The following is a 24487-nucleotide window of genomic DNA, read 5'->3' on the forward strand; positions in this document are numbered from 1 at the left end:
AGTAGGCTACCAATGTACTGATTAAAAACTCTGACAGCTGTCATGTTTCCTCATTTGTTTCTAATGACAAAAACCCAGTTTTTTAATACTCATTCAGACTCTTAACTAATACTGTGTTTGCTTTGGATTCTACTTGATATAACGCATGTAATGTCGTGTTGGCACAATGACACACTGATACTAGTCAACCAGGAGATGGCACTGTTGTTTAAATTGTGTACTAAAATGCTGTCCCTATACCTTCAAAATATCTTCATTAATCTTTTGATGTTTCTCCATCCTAATGTTTACTACACAGATTTAAACAAAGTTTATTATTGGTTTTTATTATTTTTAATTATTGAGCCTTAAATGTAATGTAATTACAATTGAAACATATTATTCTACAGAAAAATTTCATCAATTTTCAATTGTTGCCTGTGTCTGTTTTGCCCCCCATTTTTTAGGTGTTAGTTGAGGACCATTAGTGTTTAAGATAGAAGATGCTGACCTTGTTACATGTATGTTTGAAAAACGAATGATTAATTTAGGGCAAATTCTTGATATTTTGTAGAAAAACAGCTGGTCTTCTCTCAGATTAGATTAGATTCATGGAAATAAAATATTGGGGCCTGTTTGTTTTTTTTGTGAGATGTAGTGTTACAATTGCTCTAGCAATGTTTTGTCTTTTTTCTTGTGGTCCTACAAATAGATCCACATCAATTCCTTCTACTTCCTGCTGCATTATTTTTCCATTGATTATTTTATCTCGCAATTTCACATCCAGGTGAGCCGCATCCTGTACAGTTTCTCCACAGCCTTTCGGCGATCTTCACGACCATCTGACTCCAGAGACGCAACTCAGTTTAACCCCCCTGACAGTGATCTTTACACCTTCACCGTCTCACTGGAGATCAGAGAAGAGGACGGTAAAGGGAACTACAGGTACTTGGTCTATGCATGACTACTACAATAGAGCATTTCTTGTTACCTTCAGGTTCAGGGATAAGTAACTATTAAATTTCTGTGACATTAAGTTTTTTTTATATCCATATTTGGCTCATCAGGCCTGTCATACTGTGATCTGTATGAATGCTAAATGCTATGCTATGATTTCAAATTACCAAAGTGTTTGTTGGGTATTATTGAACCTTTTCCCTTTTCTTTATTTCAGTCCAGTGCCAAAGGACAGGGATAAGTTCTATTTTAAACTGCGACAGAGTGTCCAGAAGAAAGTCGTGGTTTCAGTCCAACAAATCTGTAACAAGGAGCTGGGCATCGAGCGGTGAGGATCGCAAACACATAACACACTGAGAGTCCTGGTAATCTTGTATTAACTGCTTTATACACGTGTTGTACTGCAGCTTTAACTATCATGGTGTTATGTGAGTTCTTCTCTCTAATGTGAAACTTTTTATCCAGACACAAGTGTTGGTAATAACGGCGTAAGAAGAAGTCGATTCGGCGATATATCAAGTAATTTATTGTATCGTTCCAAAAAAAATGTCCGAACCGATTTTTCACGTTTTTTAAGTTGCGCTAATTGTGCTAACATGCATAGCACATAAATGCCCGGTCACCAGGTGTCAGTGAACCACATCAGACCTTGTCAAACTATCTCACTCCTCAATGCATTTTGGCTTGGAAGTTGATTTATTTTCATAAAACATACTGGGCACTTTTATAGATGTGTGCTTACTGTGGGTTTTTTCTAAAGAATTTAAGAACGTAACAGAATCAGAATCTGTTGTAGAAGCAAAAGTTAAACTTTTTTGAAAAATGTATTATGACAGCTTGATAAACATACCACTTGTTTTTGATATTGTTACTTGAATTACAGTTAGTTACCATTTACTTGTTCTCCTTAATTAAAAAATAATTAAATAAATTGTATTTCTTACCATTTTGTACTTGTAAAGGTGAAATTTATAATTGATATTGTGCCATATCGCCATGTATATCGTATTTAGTATCGGCATATAATCGTACCATGACGTGCAAAGCGTGAATCGTATCGTATCATCAGATTCATAGCAATGCAAACCTCTAATTGGTATACACCAGAACTCTTTTATGTGAAGATACAGACATTTTTACAGAACACTGTGTAATTTTTTTACATGTATTTTTTTTGAGCAGCAACAATTTTTATTGTAATTTAATTACTATAAAAAATGATGCAGTACTGTTTCTGGATACAATTCATCTGGCTTCTGAGGTCTATGTGCTTTACTGTTACAACCAGAATTAGCCTATACATCAAAATGAGCTATAGTTGTTAGTCTTTGCTAATGATCACATGATTGAACTTTGGATAACCCTTGACCCTGATGGGGTCCTTTCTTTGGTCATTTTTTGTTTGACCACTGTAGAATAATAAAACCTCTCAAAATCGCCAATTTTGATGATTTTTAGACCTGATCATTCAGCTATTATGATTTAACTTTTGTTTAAAGCACCCTGACTCCACTGGCTATCTGCTAAATCTTTCTATTTATTATCGATGCCATGACAAACAGATAATCTCTTGTCTGAATACAAAGTTGACACACTTGTATTTGAAAAGTGTGTGAGGAAACATGCAGAAATCCCTTTGTAGCTTATTACAATCTCAATCCTCACTTTGTTTTGTAGTGTGTGCTTAAGCAACAATGGAAAGTCCCATCTTGTTGCTAGCTAAAGTAATCAAACACACGCCCTACCTTTTGTTGTAGCGTTAGCGTCCAAATTGGGTCCTTGTTGTAAGATGTCAAATGTAATGTTGAAGAGCTTTTTTTATTAATATTCATATAATCAAAAGTCTTAATTTGAATGATGAATTCCCCTGAAGAGCTGTTGTACTGGTGCAGTTTGATAATTAGTCTCAAGTGTAAAAGGGATTGACTTTTATGGCTTCTATTTGTCACTTTACAAAGTCACTTCATTCCGTCCACGTCCTGAAACATGGCCTTGTGAGGCACTGCCTAGTAAATGAGTACTGACGTGCTCTGGAATTGATGGACCTCCTGTAAATGTGCTTACATGTAACGCATATCAAAAACAGATGGCATCTCCAACGTGAGCCTAAGATGACATTACCATAATAAAGGATGCTGCTGCTGCTGCTGAGCATTTATTCACTGTAGGACCAAATTAACTGCCTGTGTACAATGAGAAACTGCATCAGTGGCTTTATTTCTGTAAGAATGCATCCTTAATGCTCATGGCTTATGTTGTCTGGGTCGTCCACAAGCTGCTGAATTGCAGCTTATTGCAGTGGGTTCATTAGGCGTGGTTGCCCAGAAAGTTTGAATATTACTCCTATATTTGTTTGGACATATTTTCACTGTGGATTCTTAGAAGAGATTAGTACTTGGAGTGTGGACAAACTTTACTAATTTCTAAACCTCAACAATCATCTTCATAAACAAATGTTTATAGTATCTTTTGAAATGCACATTACATATATAACATGACATCATGTTAATGCTAAATTTCTCCCTCCTGCATCACTGCATCAGAGCGTCATATATATTTTGTATACTCTGTGTCATTACTCAAGGTGTTTCGGGATGCTCCTGAGTCCTGGGCAGAAGGTCTGCAACAGTGATATGCATCTACTAGAAATGGTGAGCAGAACCTGGTTTGTTGATTTTACTTTTGGTCCTAATATTTTGCTTAATCATAGCTGAGGGTGCTTTGTGTGCCTCACAATGCAAACCACCACTGAGAATATTTGTCTAGTAATAAAGGGAAACAATGCAATGTAACATTTTTCTGGTCAGTTAATGGAATCCCTTAATTCACAGGGTGAACTCGGGTCCTTAAAAAGTCTTAAACATTTTTTTTTTTTTTTTACAAATAAAAGGCATTGAAAAGTATTAAATTGTCTTAAATTCAGATCAGATGGTTCTTAAATGTGCTTTAGTCATGTCACCACTGATATAAGCACTTTGGCGTTTGGTTTGTTCACAGGTTCCAGTAAATTTAAATTTCTGTGTTATTGTCCACTGATATTAAATGTTTGTGAGAATTGTGTTACAATAATTAGCAGGCAATTTTGATATTTTATTTACATTAATAAACACATTTGAAGAATGTTCTTGAACAACTGATTATTTTCATTTTTCCTTATTGTACATTATTAACTGACATCGATGCCTTTAATTGTAAAATTGTATATTATCCCTTTGGTCTGTATTTCCATTGTAAGTTTGGTCTTACATTTTCTTTAAGGTGTTATTAAAAAAGTCTTAAAAAGTCTTAAATATAACTTCTTCCTACCTGTAGTCACCCTGAACTCAGTGGTTCCCAACCTTTTTCTTCACAGATTTTCTGGCGACCGTAGAGACTTTTTTTTCTCTAAAACAAGTTTTTTGATCATGTTTGTTATAATATTTTTAGTTACTCAAAAATGAATAAATAAACACAATTTTAAAAATGAAGATTTAATTAAAAAAATAAGTTTTGTTATTTAGAAATCCTGTTTATTTTTTTATTTTAGATATTTTTTTTTAATTTTAAATTTATTTATTTTTTTTATTTTACATTCATTTATTTTTTAATTTTAAAAACTGTCATTTAAAAATGTAATCAGTTTTTTAAAAATTTTTTAATTTCATTTTATTATTACAGTACGACACATTTCAGGCGACCACATTTTATTTCTAGGTGATCCCACATGGGGTCACGACCCCAAGGTTGAAAGACGGTGCCTTTGCTTGAAACGACTATTATTTACATTGTGGAGTAATCATAGTCAACCAGTGCATACATTCTTAGATTTTTTCCAAGATTAATCCTGTATTAATTATAATAATAGTGCAATTTGATTTCTATAAACACAGGAATCGATGGGGAGGAGCTCGGACGGGAAAGCTTACGTCATCACAGGAACGTGGAACCCCAACGTGGCGGCTTTTCAGCCACTGAATGAAGACACGCCCAAAGGTCAGGAAAAATTCAGCTTCAACAATGAGGTCATGTTTCATTTAACCACGTGTTAAATCCTTTCTTCATCCTTTAATGCACTATGAATAGGTTTATACAGGTTGCCAGACTCTCAGAAGGCCAACAGAGTGACACAGAAGAACATTACATTCACACACATTTTTTCCATGTCAGTTAGTCTCTAGTTACCCAAAGTACATTCTTTTAAACTGGGTGCAGAGGAAAGCATAGTACCTGTAGATAAAACGAGAGAGCACAAACCCTGTGACCTAAATCCATTCCGTCTCAGTTTAATTCAACCCACTGGAACCTTAAAGACGTTTGACTGCTCTGAAAAAGGTCTGCCTACACTGTTTTATGATGTACAATAAAAAAAAAATCCCATAAACCACATCTCTAACAATGCATTTCAAAGTAATAACCCCCCCTGGATTTGATGTAGGTGTCGGTGTCGGCTTTATGCTGCAGCCTCAAGTCGTGATGACACTACCCGAGACACTACTGCAGATAGGAATATAACTTAAATAATTATTATAGGTAGCTTTTAATAGTTAGCAAACATTGACTTCATGACAGAAGTCTTATCTTAAATAATGTAGTTGTTATTCAAATATTTCAAACAATGTCATATATTTTGTGTTCTTGTAATAGTTAACAGGAGGTCCCATTTTCAGATGGTTGATCTTATGTCCAGGGGCCTCATTTATAAAACATTGCATAGAATTCATATTAAATTGTGCTGAAAATCTGAAAACGTACTGCCCCCAAATTTTTCTAATTTCTTAAACTCTAGTGGGCTCACTTGCTCACCTGGAATTTGTAATAATAATAATAATAATAATAATACATTTTATTTGAAAAGCAGTGCCTTTGCAGTGCATAATAAAACCACAAGAATGTATAGTCTAAAAACACAGTTGAGTTAAAACAGTATAAAAGGACAGTAAAAGTTAAGCTAAAACACAGAGACAGGGCAGAGGTCAGGTGGGAAATGCTGTTTTATAAGCTGTCCTTTGTATTTGTTTGGAAAGATTGACACCTGGGAAACACTTTATAATAACTACCTGTTATAAGTAGTTAATAGATCATTAATAAACTGTTAGTTAATGCTTTATGAATTACTTGTTAAGTATTTGTGAACATTTGGTTAAGGATTTATAACGGTTGCTTATAGATAACTTATAAGCCTTTTGTTAACAATTTATGAATTATTTGTGAACTGTATGTTAATGATTTATAGTTATGAATAACAAAAGGTTTTAATGGTTTTGCATAAAATATTGCTGTAAATTGACAGCATCAAACCTAATCATCAAACCTAATTGCATGCTTAAAATCCACACAGCTACAACAAATACTGCACATTTATCCACACAGAGGGAATTCATTTGCTAGAAAATCAGTAGACTTTCCGCTGATTGTTCTTGTCCTCCTACACTTTGCACAAACAGCAGCCGTTTGTGGCATACATTGTATTTTGTGCATTCGTTATGCACGTGAAGCTAGCTCTGCACACACAAGCTTATTTACATACATTACTGTTGGTGTGATGTGAGCCTGCCAGAATCTCAAGGTCACATCTGGATGGTAAGCAGAGCTTGCAGTGGAGCTCAAACCTGATAATTGCCCTCATCCATTCTCAGACATAATTTATGATCCTGTACCTGACCCTGTGACCAGTGGCTAATCAAAGTTGTCAGGTTTTACACGAGGAAATTGTGAAATTGTACCATGCAAGGGGTGTTTCAGAGCTGCATGTAGTCATAGGATATAGTATGAAAGCAGCAGTTAAAGAAAGGCTTTTTGTAATGGGGTGGAAATAAAATTGAAGCTCACAGTAACCATGGTTAATATTACCAAGTTTCTCAATTTAGAGTTTCTAAATCGTTTTTAATGACAAAAACTCACTATATGCACTGGTTGGCAAAAAACTACCAATAGACTTATAGCTATAGTATTGCCAAAATCTGTAAAGCAAAAAAAAAAAAACATCTGGAGTAAAAAAAACAGCAGGTTTCAGACACCTGTTGAGCTGCTTCTTTTAACACCCATGCTGTGTTTGAAATCGCATACTAACGTACTACTCACACTAAGTCTGATGTCAAAATGAGTATGTAGTGCGTTCACATTAAATAGTATGGAAAGATTGAGTTTGCGAGAAATACCCGAATGTATACGAATCAGTAACATTTTTTAAGTCATACTGAACCTTCCCATGATGCATTGCTATCGGAACATAAAGTCGTCCTGGGACCGACTTCAAGCTAAAAGTCAAACATCCCTTTTTCAAAACAAAAGCATCTCTTCTTGTCTTCCATTAGTTTTTAACACTTATGTAAATAGGGCTCTTATTTTGAAGTTAACCAGGAGTTAAATCAGTAGGACAATGGCACGTTTCCCAAAATTTCCTAAGTGTCGGCATGAAATGTGTTTCCGCAAGTTTTATGGATCAAATGACCACATGTTAATATTCTACTTGGTCACTTTCTTGCGTAAAATGTTTTCAGAACTTTCAAAGGTGACGAATCAACAAAGATATTTAGCCTCAGTGTGCTTCAGGTGTTTGTCATTGTAGGTTCCAGTGGGAACGCTCACCATACTAAACCTCCTAATTATACTAATAGTATATAGTAGACAGTAGAGGTGTTGAAAAAATTGATTCGCTTTTATATCGCGATATTACGTCGTACGATTCTCGGATTGATTCAAAATGCATCCATATCGATTTTTATTTATTTGTTTTATTTATTGTAACCTTTATTCAACCAACAAAGTCTTTTCCACAGCAGGAAACATTGTAACTGCATAAAGAAGTGCGCTGAAACCTGGGCATGTTGACCAGCTTGTGTTTTTTCAATAAAATCTAAAAAGTACTAACTTTCTGTATTTATTTGTTGTTCTAGACATATACCTCAGTTAAGTTGCATTACGGTCATGTTGCACTAAAGTCAAAGTTGGTTTCAAAGCCACAGGCAGATTGTATGCTATTATTTTCTTTTAAGTTGTTGGAACATGGCATGTTAAAGCCAATGTTTTGAGTGTAAAATATGCCAATAAAATATATTTCATACATAATGTTCTCATGAAGGTGTACAAAATTACAGATTGTTGTTTCTTAAGTCATATATATATATATATATATATATATATATATATATATATATAAAAAATTGCAGTAATCGCCTTATGCTTTAATATCAGGATATATCTTATCGTATCGGGATACGAATCGTATCACCAGATGCCAGGCAATACACACCCCTAGTAGACAGTATATACTCATTGAGTGTACACTTGAGGCAGCAGCTTCTGAGGGTTGGACTCATCATCCCATCAGAGGAGCAGTTGTAGGCTGAGCAGTCGTCATCAATCACACCCTACGTCATGGACCAATCAGGACTGGATTTCTCACGCAAAAGCTTAAATTCTCTAAATATATTGCAGTCTTTTACAATGCTTGTGTAATGGGTTTATTTTTCCCTGTCTGTTGTTTCCAGATAAGCAGGTCTACATGACAGTGGCTGTAGACCTTGTGGTGACAGAAGTATTGGAACCAGTCCGCTTCCTGTTGGAAACTCTGGTCAGGGTTTACCCATCTAATGAGCGTTTTTGGTACTTCAGTCGCAAGACCTTCACCGAGACCTTCTACCTCAAGCTCAGACAGGTATGTCCACAGAAGCTCCCTCAAACCAGTACATGAAGTTATATGGTCTCTCCCTTTTTCAATAAACTTTAGGGACCTAATATTTTTCCTGTCAGGAATTATGTAAAATAGTTTAGAAATGTAACTCCCAAAGTGAATTGACTGTACTTTATACAAACAAAAACACAAAAAACGATTTCTTTTTACTTGATGACACAAGTGTAAGTTTAAGAGAAAATGCGGAAGAAACGTTGTTTTTTTTGTGTTGATAAAATGATAAATGCAATCAATGTGTCCCTGCGGTGGCTTTTTAATCAACGAATCAAACAATCAAATGCTTAAAGGTAAAAAATAACAAGTACCAGTATTTTTCTAAATACCCAAACACTACACCACATGCGTTTTTACAAAGAGAAGAATTAGTGCATATTATTTTTCCAGCTGTAGCAGATTAAAAAAAAACCCAAAAATGCCATATTTTGGTGCTGTTTTCCAATAAGAACTAATCAGTGCTCAAAGCAACACTGCACTCGTGTTTTGGTTGATGATTGTTCTCAGTATTCCAAGGATCTTTGTCACATATTAAATCTTGTAATGTTTCTCACTCAAAAAACTCTAAATTGAAATCTAATTATCAGAGTGGATGTTAAGCCATTTGTTGTAATGGTTCAGCTAAAGCACAATATTTATGTGCCCAGGTTTATCAAATAAAGTACAGATATCAACAAACGAGTGAAACCCAGTTTACAATACATTGAATGAAAGTAAGAAAAATCCCTACTTAAACAGAATTTTCTGCATATATATAAAAATGGTAATTTCCATCTAACATGGAGTCGTAGTGCCCTTAAAGCAAATTAAAGAAGAATTTCTTAAAAACATGAGAAAACAACTTTTCTATAGATGAGAAAATGTATGTAGGTGGAGGTCAGTGTTAACATAGGTTACACAAGCTGTGCTCAGCATGCTCACATAACCCACTATCACATATGTCCTGAAGGGCTTTCCAGCCTGAATGGAATCGGTGATGAACTCAGTCCAGGCTCTCAGACAAGTAGTTTGAGTGGATGAGCAGCTGGGAGGAAGAGTGGAATGGAGGAGGAGGTCAGAGTGGGCAGCTTGGCCACTGTGTGATCATCTGAATGCTGTTCCCAAAAGGAATGAGACACGTGGAGATTACATACTAAGGATCTGCACCGAGAGAAACAAATGCCTCATCCATTCTCATCCATCTGTGAATCTCCCACTTCTGTTTTGCATTTTCCTGATTATCAGTCTGGGGTCTGTTGTTTCAGCTTTGGCTACATCACAGGCTGTGTTCAAAATCGTATACTAACGTACTTTGTACTACACACTCAATCAGTATATGCTGTCTACTATATTCTATTAGTATGGTTAGGATGATGACCGTTCCCACTGAAGTATACTTCCAAGTTTCCCAAGATGCATTTCAAACCTACAATGACCACGTTTATATGGGATCTTTAATTCCTCTTTAAAGCAGATTAAAAGTTAAATCCTCTTTAAACTGACCTTGTAAACACTTAATTCCTAATGCAAATTTATTTCCGAGTTACACTTAACTCGCATGCGCAACTTGTCGCGATGAGGCGCTGGTAACGACATAGTCGAAGAAAACCTAAAGCTGAGACTATTTATGAACACATCACGTTCGCCCCCTATCCAATCAGAACCCTTTCCAACCCCCAGACCAAAAGCGTAATTGAAAAAAGACGAATAAACCGTTTTTCTATGTAAACATCTATTCAGAATTACTATTTACATGTAAACACGAAGAATGACAAAAACCTGAAGCACACTGAGGCTAAATATCTACGTTGATTCGCCACCTTTGAAAGTTCTGAAAGCATTTTATGCGAGAAAGTGACCAAGTAGAATATTTACATGTGGTCATTTGATCCATTAAAGTCACGGAAAACACATTTCATGCCGACAGATTTTTGCCTATGTGCTACTGACAAAACTCCTGGTTAACTTCAAGACAAGAGCCCTATTTACAAAAGTGTTGAATAAAAACTAATGGAAGACTGGAAGATATGCTTTTATTTTGAAAAGGGTAATGTTTGACTTTTACCTTGAAGCTGGTCCCAGGACGATTTGCATTTTCCTGATTATCAGTCTGGGGTTTGTTATTTCAGCTTTGGCTACATCACAGGCTGTGTTCGAAATCATATACTAACATACTATGCACTACACACTCAATGAGTTATATGCTGTCTACTATATACTACTAGTATGGTATGGTCACAGTGCATTATGGGGGAGTTGAGTATGACTAGTGTGCCCACCATGCATACTACAAAAATGTCCCGATATGGCATATGGTATTTCTCGCATCCTCAATCTTTCCCTACGCACTACATACTCATTTTGACGTCAGACTTAGTATGAGTAGTACATTAGAATGCAATTACAAACACAGCAATAGTCTCAGACCAGATCACTTTGTCATGTTTAATAAAAAATCTTATATCAAGGAGGAAAAAAAAGTCAGGTGGCTGCTGTTTAGTTGAACGTTGATCAAATAAAACACTAAAATTTACATAATTTCTCTTTAGTAACCTCAAAACGTGTTAGATCGTAAGGCACAGGAAGCGTATATAGGTTGGTGCTTTGCACCATCACAGGTGCGCCCCATCATCCTTTTTGCTCCTTTGAAGAATACAGTTACTACTTTTCTCCCCTGATGAACAGACAATTTTCTACGGCGAGCCGTGGGGTGTGTGCCAGAAGCTGTGGAGTGTGAGGAAGCTTTGAATTGAGGAAGCTAATAAGAGGCTCTGGCTCATTATGTGCATGTGGCTAATTAACTGCAGCGGTCTGACTCGTCAGCCTGATTGCCTCTCTAGTTATCTCCTCAGTAAATGAATGAGTGTCGGACCGGTGCTGTGGTAAAAGCTAATTAAAAGATAATACTGTGTGAAGGATTTTTGTGCAGAAGATATTAATCATAGGTGACATATCCATAGACATGCATACATATAATTTAGAGGTCTATTGTTTTATTGTGCCAAAAGGTGATTTACGCTGTTTAAATAAATCCCTGATGTGAAGTTTATTTTACTATTGAATGTGATCAAGATTTAATAAAATTGTTTTCCCCTTAAATTTATTTCAATCAAAGCAATTATTATTATTTACAATTATTCATACATTTTGTTATTTTCCATAAAGAAGGCGAGAACGTAAATGTAATTTGGATATTTATTTGACATTTTGTCCTTAAAAAAGAAATAAAGAAATTTTGTAAGATTAAAGTTATGAGTGTAACCTTCATGCCAGGCCAAAGCCAAAAAAAGTCCATCACATCAATCCTCTGGAACAGTTTTGTTTTTCCTGTCAAAGTTGTGTTGGGATTTTAAAAGTAATTCTTCCCATAGGGTTAACTATTCCCTGTTGGAGGCCGTAGCAAAGCAAATTACCTAAGCCCCCTCGGGTTTGGACTAAAAATAGGCCAGGGCTTGATATCCTTTGGCAATTTGTGCTTTCATCACTGACCTGAGTTAGTCATTGGATGCAATGGAAGTGGGCAGATCAATGCAGCTCATTGATCCAGAGGGGCTGCAGTGGAGTCGAGGAATAGACCAGAAATAAACATTATTTGATTAAGACACTGAAGGTCAGGTCTGATGATGTATTAGGTCTGCGATGAAGCTTTGAAGGTGAGGGCTTAACTTCAACATCTGTGCTTCTCAAAGTGTGGGGTGCAAACTATTGCAGTGGTATTGGTCTGTTTAAATACCAATATAAAATCAATGTAATTAATAACATTTTTCAGTTTAACACAGTTGTGTTTTTATTTGTCTGTAAAATCTTCCGCTTGAGCAGCTTATATTGATTACAATGTGTAAAAAAACAAATCTGATTGAGACAAAGTTGATTGGTTAATTGATTTTTTATTTATTTCAAACATGGAAACAGAATATCATAAGAAACAAAGAAAACAAAAAGATTCTCAACACAATTTCGCAATTCAGTTTACATTTTCAAAAAGGAGTGGGAAGAAGTACATACTGTACTTTGATAATTGAATCCCACCCCATCCATAAATCTCTTTTTTTGTTAATTAACTAGCTTCTCATTATAATAATTAACAACATAAACTCTTAATTTCAACTTACAAATGATTAAAAAAAAAACAAAAAACAAATTCACAGTCAACATATACCAAATATAATTTTACAAATATAGCAAAGAAATAAACACATGTAAATTTATTGCTAAAGATTGTCCTCACCATATATTTTGAAAATCATTTCTTTCTATCTTTTTTTAATTGCTTCATGCATGGACAATTGTTGACTTCCCCATCTAGACTATTCCATATCCTAACCCCCCCAAACAGAAATACAAAAACTTTTCCCGGTTGTACGAAAACTTTGTGTTTCAAAATTAAATTAAAAAGTTTAAGTAATTACTGCATGTAAATTCTATGTAATTGTATTTATTCGATGTAAAACAATATAATTTATTGTTTGTAACACGAGCCTTCTATTGATTCAATATATACTTGTAATGAAAGTTCTTGAAACGATTTTATAGATCTTTACACTATATAATTAGTTATAAATGTAATGGATTAAATTCATAGATCTTACATTTTTGCCTTTAGTTAGATTTTTTCTCTACATAAAGGTTACTCTGCACTGCACGTAAATGTTGCTCATTATCCTTATCCATAAACCAGTGAAATAAAGTCCCTAAAGCAGCTGAAAGTGTCTGAAGTTGTGTTTGGTGCTGGGGTTCACGTTTTCCATAACAGCCAAACCTTCATAAGCCTTTTTTTCTCAGTCATTACAAGTCAAATGGACCTGAAACATTTTCCAAAGCTGTAATTTCTTATTCATGTCGTGCATTTTTCTTGTGTACGGTTTGTTGACTTGTTCCCCAGCTTTTTTCACAAACTTGATATCAGCTGTGAGCGAAACACTGTTTGTGTCCACAGCAGACACCTGAAAGAGTGGGTCAGAGCGAGGCTGTTTATGAGGTGGCAAGTCTTCAGAGGGAGGCAGAGAGAAAAACTGAGGAAAGTGGACGACTGTCCTCGCCCACAGAGGAAGAGGAGGCTGATGAAGGTGAGCTGTCTGTCTCCCCCTCTGCGTTTCACTCCCTCTCTCTGTTTCACACTCTATCTCTGGCACATGTGTGCTTCAGCTCGTATCGGTACATGTACGGTAGTAACACATCAGTGACTGTTTGTTCTCCAAAGAAGAACGGTTGATGGTTCCATCATGTTCTTTTCTCACCTGATTATGTGGTTTTGTGGCTTTTTCAGCAATGCCTGGTCTGGTATAAATATGAATGTATAATTGAGTTGGCTCATGATCTGAATCATCCTCCTGACTGCTTCAAGGCAGATGTGATGTACTGTGGTGGGACTGTTATAAAACTAAAGGTTTTTGTGCTTTGTGATTTAGTAAGGATATAACGGAAGCAGATTAGGGCCAATTTTGATGGAGTAAATAATTTTGGGCAAATCAAGAATAAAGTCCAAATGTTGAAAAATTAAAGTATGAATTTGAAAAGACCAGATTTTATTTACTTTTTTATTAATGAATTCCTTTCATGAAAATGCAAACCATCAGGTACATCAAATAATATCATAGTCCAATTGAAACATTTTCATGATTGGAAAGGAGCTAGTAAGAACAATACAATTCTTATATTTCTGCTTCTAAATTTAATCAATACATAATTGATGACCTCACCAACTTTCCCTGATCAATCAACACAATTTTCACTATTCTCTTATAACCCAAAAATGACAAATCAAAATGTACAAATTACTCAACAAGTTGAAGCAGAACTAAGTAACTTGGGCTTAGCGCTCCTCCTAAAGGTCCCTTTTGGTTATGTCACAGGGCAGGCGGCGGGGGGATGCCACACCCCCCGCCGCCTGCCCCACCCCACAGCTACATGTGCACCTTTGCTCTCCCAAGACGGTAGCAACCGATCACTGAAAAATCCTAATACAACAGTGACACTAAGGGTGCTTTCACACATATAGTCCCATGTGAACAGTATGAGGAAGAGAGACAAGTTAAATAAATGAATGATGTGGGAATAATATGGAAGGGAGTGTGGAAATGTGTGTGATGTTTGTGTGCTGACAAAGTGGCTCTTAAAATGGATGGATAGATAGATAGATAGATAGATAGATAGATAGATAGATGGATATTTGTGTGTGTGCTGCCTGATGGAGCGCTGAGTTGAGTGTGTGTGTGGTTGCTGTGTGTTGCTGCTGAGCTGTCCCTACATGGAGTTGCTCCGTGCCTCAGACAAAGGTCGTTCTGCCTTTTTTTGCTGGCTCCGCCGCGATATAAGTTTGAGAATAGTGAATTAGTAGACAACCGTGTGCAGCCACGCGACTGATCATAATCTAGCATTAGTTTGTATTGGACTCCGGGTCGGAGGCAGGGAAAGTTGCAAGTACGGTTTCCTGGCCAGAGACAGAAACCCATAAACACTTGTATTACCCTCACAGGGACTATGAGAAGGATTTATTAAGGTGAAAAAGTTACTTAGTTCTGCTTTAACTTTCTAAAGCATATTGGCAGATTTCTTTTGACCTATACATTTTTTTTTAAAATTGACAAATATGTGTACAAACCCTCAAATCATTTTCTTGAGCATTTCACAACTTTACACCGACAACCGACAAGCACATTAGTAGTATGAGCTACTTTGTGCTAAAATCAAATTTCCTCCTGTGATCAGATTAAAGTCGAAATTTTAGTAAATAAACTCAAAATACGTTATCGTTATAAAAGTTGAAGGTTTGCCATAAAGTCAAATCTACAGGAGGTAGGAGACTAGGGCCACTTCACCATATATGGCAACAGTCTCCATAAAAACTGGCCCTAATCAGTCCACAGATGGACACATTACGTTTTTGACAATATCTCTTCAAAGTCTTTAATGAGAGTACAATGCTGTTTTCATGAGATAAAAAAGAAAGAATCTCTTTGTTTTTTAACCCAACTTTGGAGTATATTTGAACGCATTCATTGATACACTGTATTTTGCAGATAGCCACGATCTGCTGTTTTCCTATGGTGAATTGGTCCTCGTCAGTTTCCGTAGATTTGACTTTGTTAGCAGACCTTCGAGTTTTATTACGATTGTATTGTATTTTAAGGTAATTTTCAAAATTTCTTTTTTAATGTCATCATTATATTTCAACTTTATCCTCAAAATTTCAACTTTAATGTTAACATTTTGTTTTTATTCAACTATTTAGTTTTATTGGAAGCGAGCGACTTAGCGGAGATCACACCATAGTTCCTCATGTGCTCTAAAACATTCAGGTTGATTCAGTGCTCACTGTGTGCACTTAGACAAATGAGCTTCTTTAGAACGTATTCAACAGACACGTCCTGTCTTTTGATGGCAGTATTTCTTCTTGCGTTTTATTTATTTTTTTGTCATTCACAAACATTTTGGATAAGATGCAGAATGTTCCATTACACACACAGAGTTATGGTCAAATGGACACACACACACACACGACTTCACTCAGACATGTGCTCTCCAAAGCTTGATTGAAAAATGTGACCCCACATGGATTGATGCGCTGCAGCTTTCAGCTTCAAGGAAAAAACTCACCATCACTAAGAAGCCTCAGAGGCTAACCACAAATAAGGCTGTCGGTAGGTGTAATATATATTCAACAGTATTGGTTTTTGGATCTAAATGAGATTATATGTCTAGATATTCAGTGTGAAATAGGGGTGTACCAACACATAGATATTCCCTCGTTCTTTTGGAATCCCTTGTCACAAGCTATAACATTCAGTGGTAAACATGCATCAACAATGACATGTAATTCTGTTTAGGAACATAAACATTGGCTTTGTAGGCACACATATTATATGTGCTGTGGATGGTTTAATGAGCCTCTTGTGGCCCAGTGTGTGCTATAGGATGGATGAAATAGGCTTTATTTTGTGTTTTTTTACCAGATGTTTTTTGTGTCACTGTGCACTGCCTTGAGCTGCAGGCACATTTTCAGTAGGAAAGCACACATGCAGAGCTTCAATGAAACTCCATAAGCCAACAAACCAGTTAAGGCCTGTTGGCATACGAGATTAAGTAAACATCAATGTTTTTTTTATAATTATTTGATTCATAACTGTCAAGTTTATCCTAATTTTGTACTGTTCTTGACTCAAAGTATTGTTTATAGACAGGTACCTCAAAAGGAAAATACACAATACAAGGACAATCAGACCATATTCAACCTTATCAACCTTTCAATCTTTTCCAAGAATTACATTTACTTTTTACAGTTTCAAATCAGTGCCATTTTTTTTTCCAAACAAGGCTTTCTACTTTCATTCTGGCCAGGACTCCCTTGAAAAAGAGGTTTTTAATCTCAATGGGATTTTTTTTTCCTGGTTAAATAAAGGTTAAATAAAAAAAAAAAAAAATTCTTAATCAATTATATTACGGTACATTTTTGGTATTTTACTTCCATTTTAACAACCACATTTTAACAGTATTTAACATGTGTGTATAGTATTTAATTTTTAAGTTTTAACAAGAAAACAAATCAAACAGTTATAATCATTCTTTTTAACCACACATTTTTCACTATTATGAATCAAATTGTAAACGTAAGATCATTTAATATACTTTAACCCAGGTACTTTTAAACAGTTTTAAACAGCTTATTTAAACAATTACAACTAATTTTAATAGTAAGGGGTTGTTTTTATGAAATTGTTCTATGTATTACTTGCTTGCAACATTTTAAACCTAAGTAGATTTTGAGTAAAGTATTTTATATATTTTAATGATTTACTTAACTCAATTAGCTCTACATTTACATTTATTTAGATAATTTGTATCGTATTCATTTCAACATTTACATTTTTTGACTGAAAACAAAGATTTAGTAAAAAATGACAGTTCTACCTATAATGAATATCAAACATAAAATGCTTCATATATACCCCATTATTTTATTTTCTCTTCCGTAAATAAAATAGATCTTTTTTGTTTTGATCTTTTTTTTTATTTAAAAGCCGCCAATATTATTGCTTTATACCCAGCACTGAGTCATTCTCTGTGAATCTATTTTCTCAGGAATCACGAGTCGGCTGCAAAGGCTTTTGTTGCCTACTTTCTTCTTTGCAATATGTGAGCCTTTTAAAGGACTTTTTTTTCTATAACACCTCCTCCCTCGCAGCTGAAAATTGAAGACGCTCAGGGCCGACGAGCTGGAGGTCACTATCATTGTTGGAGAAATGAATGCGCTAGAAGTGTAAAAGCCACCGCTGGGCATGGACACAGACAATACATGTGAATATCTTTCTACCCACATATGGCTGCAGATTGGAAATATGTCTGCAGTAGAATTTTTTCCTTTTTTGGTATTTATTTATTACTTATTTTTTAAATGCACACAGCTTTGTAAACTGATATACATATTTTGTAGCTATTTTTTGTTTTACCGTAAAGTAGATAAACCACTAAACAATCCTGCTTTAGAGCAGACATCCAATAAAATGCATATAAATATTAGCAGCTTTTTTCTTGAGTTTTTCTGTATTGTTTAAAAAGGTTTTTAGTTTGAGCTTTCGTATGTGCTGCAGATACTAAAGGTTAGCAGTGAGAGGAAATTTACACAAACCACAAAATATGTTAAGATTTCATTTATTCAGAAAACTGTTCCATAAGAAATCCACTTTGATATCCTGACACGTTTCGACTGACAACTGCCAGTCTTCGTCAGAGGCGTCTGCTGATGGCTTTGATGTTTCCTTTGAAGTTTCCTTGACTTCCACGTAGGAATTCCAGCAAGATTCTTTTTGTATTCTTTTTTAATAATATGTTAAGGTTTCATTTATTCAGACATATAATAATATGCAATATGTCTAAAATCACTCATCAAAAATCACCTTTTTAAACTAGTTTTTTTACTTCCACTAGCTTTTATTTTCCGTATTTACCTTTGTTGTTGTTGTTAGTTTATTTTTGTACTTGTGTATAATTGTTTTAACTGTATAGTGTCTGAGATTTTTTTAAAGCGCTTATAAATAAAATAAATTATTATTATTAACATATTATTCAAAAAGAAGACAAAAATAATCTGGCTGGAATGACCATGAAAAGATTATACTGTATATATGTATTTTTCATTTTGCCAGATTAGATACATAGATTTATAAAACAGGTTACTAGTTTTGTGTTTCTTTTTTATTGTAAAGTCTTCTACTCCCTCTTATGTAATTAAATAGTATACATAAACAATAAGTTCTACACAAAGTTAATGAAATACATGTTGAAATGCTTTTGTATTTTCCCTTTTTTCCAAGTTAAAGGTAAATGCTATCAAACTGCTGGTCTATGAAAAAAAAATAAATATATATATATATATATATATATATATATATATATATATATATTTAAATCAGCATTGAACAGGGTCCGGTGTGCACACAATGCATGGTTTGCTTTAACAAATGTCACACAACAGTTTATGATTCTGTTAAGTTTTTAACTTCCCCCCCAAAAAAGAAAAAGCAACCACATACATTTATAAAAGTGCCCTGTATATTTTATAAAAATAAAGTACAATCAACTTCCAAACCAAAATGCATTGAGGAATGAAGTAGTTTAATAGGTTCTGATGTGGTTCACTGGCACCTAGTGACTGGAAGTTTACGTGATATGCATATGTTAGCACATTTAAATGGTTTTTTCATTAAAATATTGATTTGAACATTTTTTTGGATTGATACAATTATCGCGAGGTGAAATATTGCGATATGTCTCCGAATCGTTTTTTTCTTACACCCTTAGTTAATACTATCATGGCTTGCGTTTTAGGTTGGGTCCGTGTGGGTGTCTGTGCACGTTGTCTCTCTCAGTTGGACAGGTACCAGACATGACCCTTGTCTCCACAGATGCTTTCTATCTGGTAAACTCACAGTGGTGGGACACTCAGGCGTCCCTTTGCTAATCTAAAGACAGAAGGCAGCAGCATTGTAGTGGGTCTACCCCATCTGAAAGGACTCATCAAGCATTTATAAAGATCTGAAAAGCTCACATTCAGGCTGTGAGGATGTATAAGAGCAGCAGAGCGTAGTGGTGGCTCCATATTTTGGTGAAATGTGTTTTAACTCTTTAATAAATGTCAAGGAAGCAGAAAAGATAAATGATTCCTTAAAGCATTTATGAGTGCTGCTGCTGCTGCTGCTACTGAGCTTTGTGGCTCATTGTCTCTCTATGAAAGGTTCCTTGACATTGTTGAGTCACTTTACTTTTTACAGGGCTTTAAGAAAGTATTCTTCATATCCATTCATGTCTCTAAAGCAGTGTTTTTCAACCTTTTTTTTTAGGGCCAAGGTTAATCTTTTCTCTGAAAAAAATCCCAAGGCACACCAATAGAAAAGTTAAAAAATGAAACTTTGTAGCCTATATTAACAATACGCAGTCATTCTTATCAAAGTGTCTTGAATACAAATCAAACAAAAAACCCAAAAAGTTATTTTATCATCTTTCATATTTTGCATACTTTATATATGTCGTTGGAGGGATAAAAGTAAGTTTAAAAAAAACCCAAAATATGTTAAATATAAAATAAATATTGTTTTTTATTTGTTACTTAATTTTATAAAATACTATTTATTTTTTGTAAAAGGTTTCCAGGCATCCAGATCATGGTAAATTTAGTAAACAGTGACTGGATTGTCTTGGAGCTTTCCATGAAAATGCTTCACATGAGGTTTGCGTGTTCCTGTGGGTGCTTCATTTTGAAACATCTATTCATAAAGCAGAGAGAGAGAGAGAGAGAGAGAGAGAGAGAGGCAGAGAGAGAGAGAGAGAGAGAGAGGAGAGAGAGAGAGAGAGAGAGAGAGAGAGAGAGAGAGAAGAGAGAGAGAGAGAGAGAGAGAGAGAGAGAGAGAGAGAGAGAGAGAGAGAGAGAGAGAGAGAGAGAGAGAGAGAGAGAGAGAGAGAGAGAGAGTTCCTCAAATATCTCTGCGGTTCAGGATCAGACTGACCTGAGAGTTTCAACATGGCTGCTGCTTGGTTCAAGGGTAGGCAACGTCAAATTTGTTTAGACTGCAATGATGCTGTTAATAATTTATTTCATAAATTCTTTACAAACTCCGTGTACATCTAAACTGACTGTTGTGGATTAATGACACAAAACGAGTTCAGCTCCCAACAGCGTCCTTGCTAAAAGCCAAAATATATGAAAACACTATAGTTTCACTCTACACATTTCACAACAAACCTAAATGTCCCTGACGTCCCACTTTCAAACACAACCTCATTTGGCCATCCATGAAAAAGCTACTTACCCTCCCACTTTTCTATAGCGATACATACTTCCTACGGGCACTGAACTAGTGTATCAGAAGGACTCAGTCTCTGAACATACACACCATATAAAAATTTTACTCTGGTGTTCAATGTTCTGTTACATATCTTTTGTGTCATTTGTAGACAAATCGTGCTGCTATGCTATGCTACGATGCGGTCACTGTCTGTTAATATGTTTCTCCATGTGTCTATTTTCTGCAGATAGTGACAGTGAAATCTCCAGTGGGACAGGAGATGTCTCCAAAGATTGTCCAGAGAAAATACTGGAGTCTTGGGGGGGAATCCTGAACAGATGGTAAGCCTTCGCAACAGACATAATGAGTGGGGAAAAAAGCACGATTTGGAAGACTTAACTAATGAAGTGCAGGATAAGTCTGTTACTGTTCACTAAAGAAAATATGTCCAGATTGATAAATCATATGTATTACAGTAGGATAGTTGTGTAGCATTTCACTTTTTTGCAGCATAATTTCTTCCCTCTAAGGCATACACAGTAAATATAGTTGTGAATAGGATCCGCTTGCTTTATTTGGTGTTGTTTTTATCCTGCTCACTTATTTTGAATACATCTTTAATTTGAAAGTGAAATTTTACTGACTGTATCTCAACCAGTTTCAATTTATCTTCCAATGAACACTATACATTTTATTACTTGTAAGAAAACACAAACATCTCTAGTCTCACATCCTTTTACTGAGTAGAACTTCTGTGCTTTTCATTTGCATCCACAGCCCTTTTTCCTGCTGTTGCATCAGCACAATAAATTGAGGTTTGCTGGGAAAAATTGCTTTCATATGGCCTCAATAAATGCATTATGATGAGATTTCAAGGATCATTAGAAAGAGCTGACTCTGTTTTCCAATGCAGGGCATTTTTCACTGAGCTGATGCTATTCTTCTAGACTGCAGTAATGTGCCTGTTAACCCTGTTGGCAAAGGGTTCATTAAGATGATTCCTATTGTGATGTTTTAATTAGTTTACTACTATTATGATTAATGTCGGTAATAAAGCAGTAAATGTGTAATCATAAGTGACTGTTAGCTGTTAATCTTTTTCACTGTAGTTGAGTAAGAAGCTGCAGAACAAATGCAACAAAAACTTATTGAACAGGGATGTCGAACTCATTTTAGTTCAGGGGTCAGATACGAAACAGTTTGATCTCAAGTGAGCCACAGATTGTAGGTGGTAAATTGAGTAATTTAAAAATGATTGTGCCGTATTCTCTTCCTCGTATAAATATTTTTATATTATACAGTATGTAAGGCAACGACAATATCAAAGGAATAAGTGACGGGTATCACATTTCACTTTCAATTTTCTTGATTTTGTGACCAATTTGTATTTAGTGAAATACACTTTGAGGAAAATGACACAATTTTGAAAAAATGTTAAGTTATTTTAACAATTGGCGATTAAAAATAGAGTGTACCATGGGATACATATACGAATAGGAAAACTGTGATTCCTGGCAAATATTGAGCTTTATTAGAATTGTGTAATTAGATGGGCTGAATTAATTGCTAATTTACACAATGAATCATGTCATCTGTGTCATTTTTACTTTCTCCTGTAGGCCCATATAGTTGCCAGATTTGGCCCCTAGGCAAAATCCTATTAAATATTAAACACACCGTCTTTTTTGAGAAAAAACTGTTTTTTTTGTTTTTGCAGCAATTGCCTTATTATTTTTCCAAATTTATTCCAAAATATAAGGCACAATGGTTACTAAAATGTTCCTTTTTCTGGTTATCATAGATGTAATCATTTAGTATATTATCATTAAAAAACTAACTTTCATTGATACAGAAGTTTATATGTGCAATTAAATAATTATTTCCAATGTCTGCAGTCACTGGATATTGAATTAGGTAAAAAAAAAAATTGTTTTTTTTTTAACTTTTTGCAAACAACATTTTACTTACTTTCTGTGTTTGCAGCAATGTCCTTGTAGAATATAAAGGTGTGTGCTTTCTTTGTGACGACCAAAGCGTCTAAAATAGGAGTCAGGCTGACATATTTCTATCTGCGTATTTAAAAAATCTGGTAAAATGGCTAAATTGAATCAAGTGGATATAGAATAAACGTGTTTTCTACGTTTGCTTCAGGCATGGGAACCTGTCCACTCGTCCAAAGGGTTTGCCCTCGTTGGTTCACAGTGGCATTCCTGAGCCACTCAGAGCTGAAGTCTGGCAGCTGCTGGCCGGTTGCCACGACAACCATGACCTGCTGGAGCACTATCGTCTTCTCATCACCAAGGTAAACTAAACTCACGAAGAACAGGAGTTTATCTGTCACAACTTCAATCCGCGGGTTGTGCTGCTGGTGGTTGATCACAGGCTCATGTGTTAACACCACATTATCTTAGGAGAAGTTTTGCTTTTTTATTTTAATATTTTTCCTCTCGAGTTGGCATGGTAACAAGTCTTTGTGTTTATACGCTCTGTGTTTACTTGTCTCACATGTCACCAACTGCTTTTGTTTAGCTATGAATTTGCTGCGCGTTACTCATCTCATGTTTCATGAACGCACCGTTGAAACAAACCCTCATTTTTAGTCATTTCAGCGGCTTGGGTGGTAATTACAGGTGTGGTGTAAAGAAACCACGAGTTCAGGTCTTAAATATCAATATAAATTGGTTACTGTTTTTGTTATTGTGTACGCAGGAATTTTTTGCCACATCACTCATGTCGCCTCTCATTAAAAATGAGATCACACTCTAATTTAGCAGTGACATTTAAATTCATGCCCCGCAGTCTCGGCACGATTACAGCTCGTTCTAGCCTTTCGGCCACCCACTGAGCGATCAGGGATTAAAAGTGATTTACTTTTTCTTTTTTTTTTTTTTTTTTTAAAACCTTCTGTATTTAACTGTTGAATGTTTATTAGGTTCTTGTTACACACCGACACATGAAATTAGCAATTTTAGAAGCATAATTGTTAGTCTTTTCATTTGGATTTGCAAACAAATGCCACAGAATCACATTTTGTGTCATAGGCTCAGATAGTAGTGAAACAAAACAAAACAAAAAGTTTGGATATGAAAATATTGAGACTGAAACATATGTTTAAACCTATGATTTAATGATGCAAGTGAAAGTGCATCACTGGCATGATAAATTGGGCCACAAATATTTAGTACAGTATGAATATTTTAAATGCAGTGAGAGTTCATGATATGATACGATGCATGCTATTGGTTTCATGGGATCGATATGTTTGAAAACGAAAAAAGACAAAAAATTAATCAATCCCCCTACGCTGTGGAAAGATTCCTGTTGAGAACCGTGCATATTTTATCTAAAGACCTACACGCACATGTTACAGTTCACTGAATATTTCAGTCAAGGTGCTTTAAGAGGGAACAAAAAGCATCAAGTAACGCCACATGAAATCGCCATAACTACTTTGATAATTACTTAAAAATAAATAAAAAAAATTGTTTACAACAAGGTCCCACAAACTGTTCTACACCCAGTACAGAACATTGAGTCCATTAAAGCTGTAACAGAAAGAACTACAAGGACACAAATCCACACCCCATGATATATTTAGTGACTCTAGTTGGAGACAATCTTAGAAAGA

At 35.2% G+C, this 24487-nt stretch overlaps 1 protein-coding gene across 2 annotated transcripts in view; it reads left to right on the forward strand.

The window, feature by feature from the left end:
• rabgap1l (RAB GTPase activating protein 1-like) overlaps nt 1-24487 on the forward strand; it is a 115676-nt gene that overhangs the window by 16388 nt on the left and 74801 nt on the right. Inside the window, exons 6-13 of one of the 2 annotated variants that reach the window (XM_028445581.1) lie at nt 767-924; nt 1154-1264; nt 3521-3587; nt 4806-4908; nt 8406-8572; nt 13518-13647; nt 21107-21200; nt 23011-23161. In XM_028445581.1, coding sequence (XP_028301382.1) covers nt 767-924; nt 1154-1264; nt 3521-3587; nt 4806-4908; nt 8406-8572; nt 13518-13647; nt 21107-21200; nt 23011-23161 — 981 coding nt within the window. The remainder of the gene's footprint in view (nt 1-766; nt 925-1153; nt 1265-3520; nt 3588-4805; nt 4909-8405; nt 8573-13517; nt 13648-21106; nt 21201-23010; nt 23162-24487) is intronic. The other variant, XM_028445582.1, reaches the window with a different exon arrangement.

This window comes from Gouania willdenowi, chromosome 4 (genome assembly GCF_900634775.1).
Source record: "Gouania willdenowi chromosome 4, fGouWil2.1, whole genome shotgun sequence".
Classification (NCBI taxonomy): Eukaryota; Metazoa; Chordata; class Actinopteri; order Blenniiformes; family Gobiesocidae; genus Gouania; species Gouania willdenowi.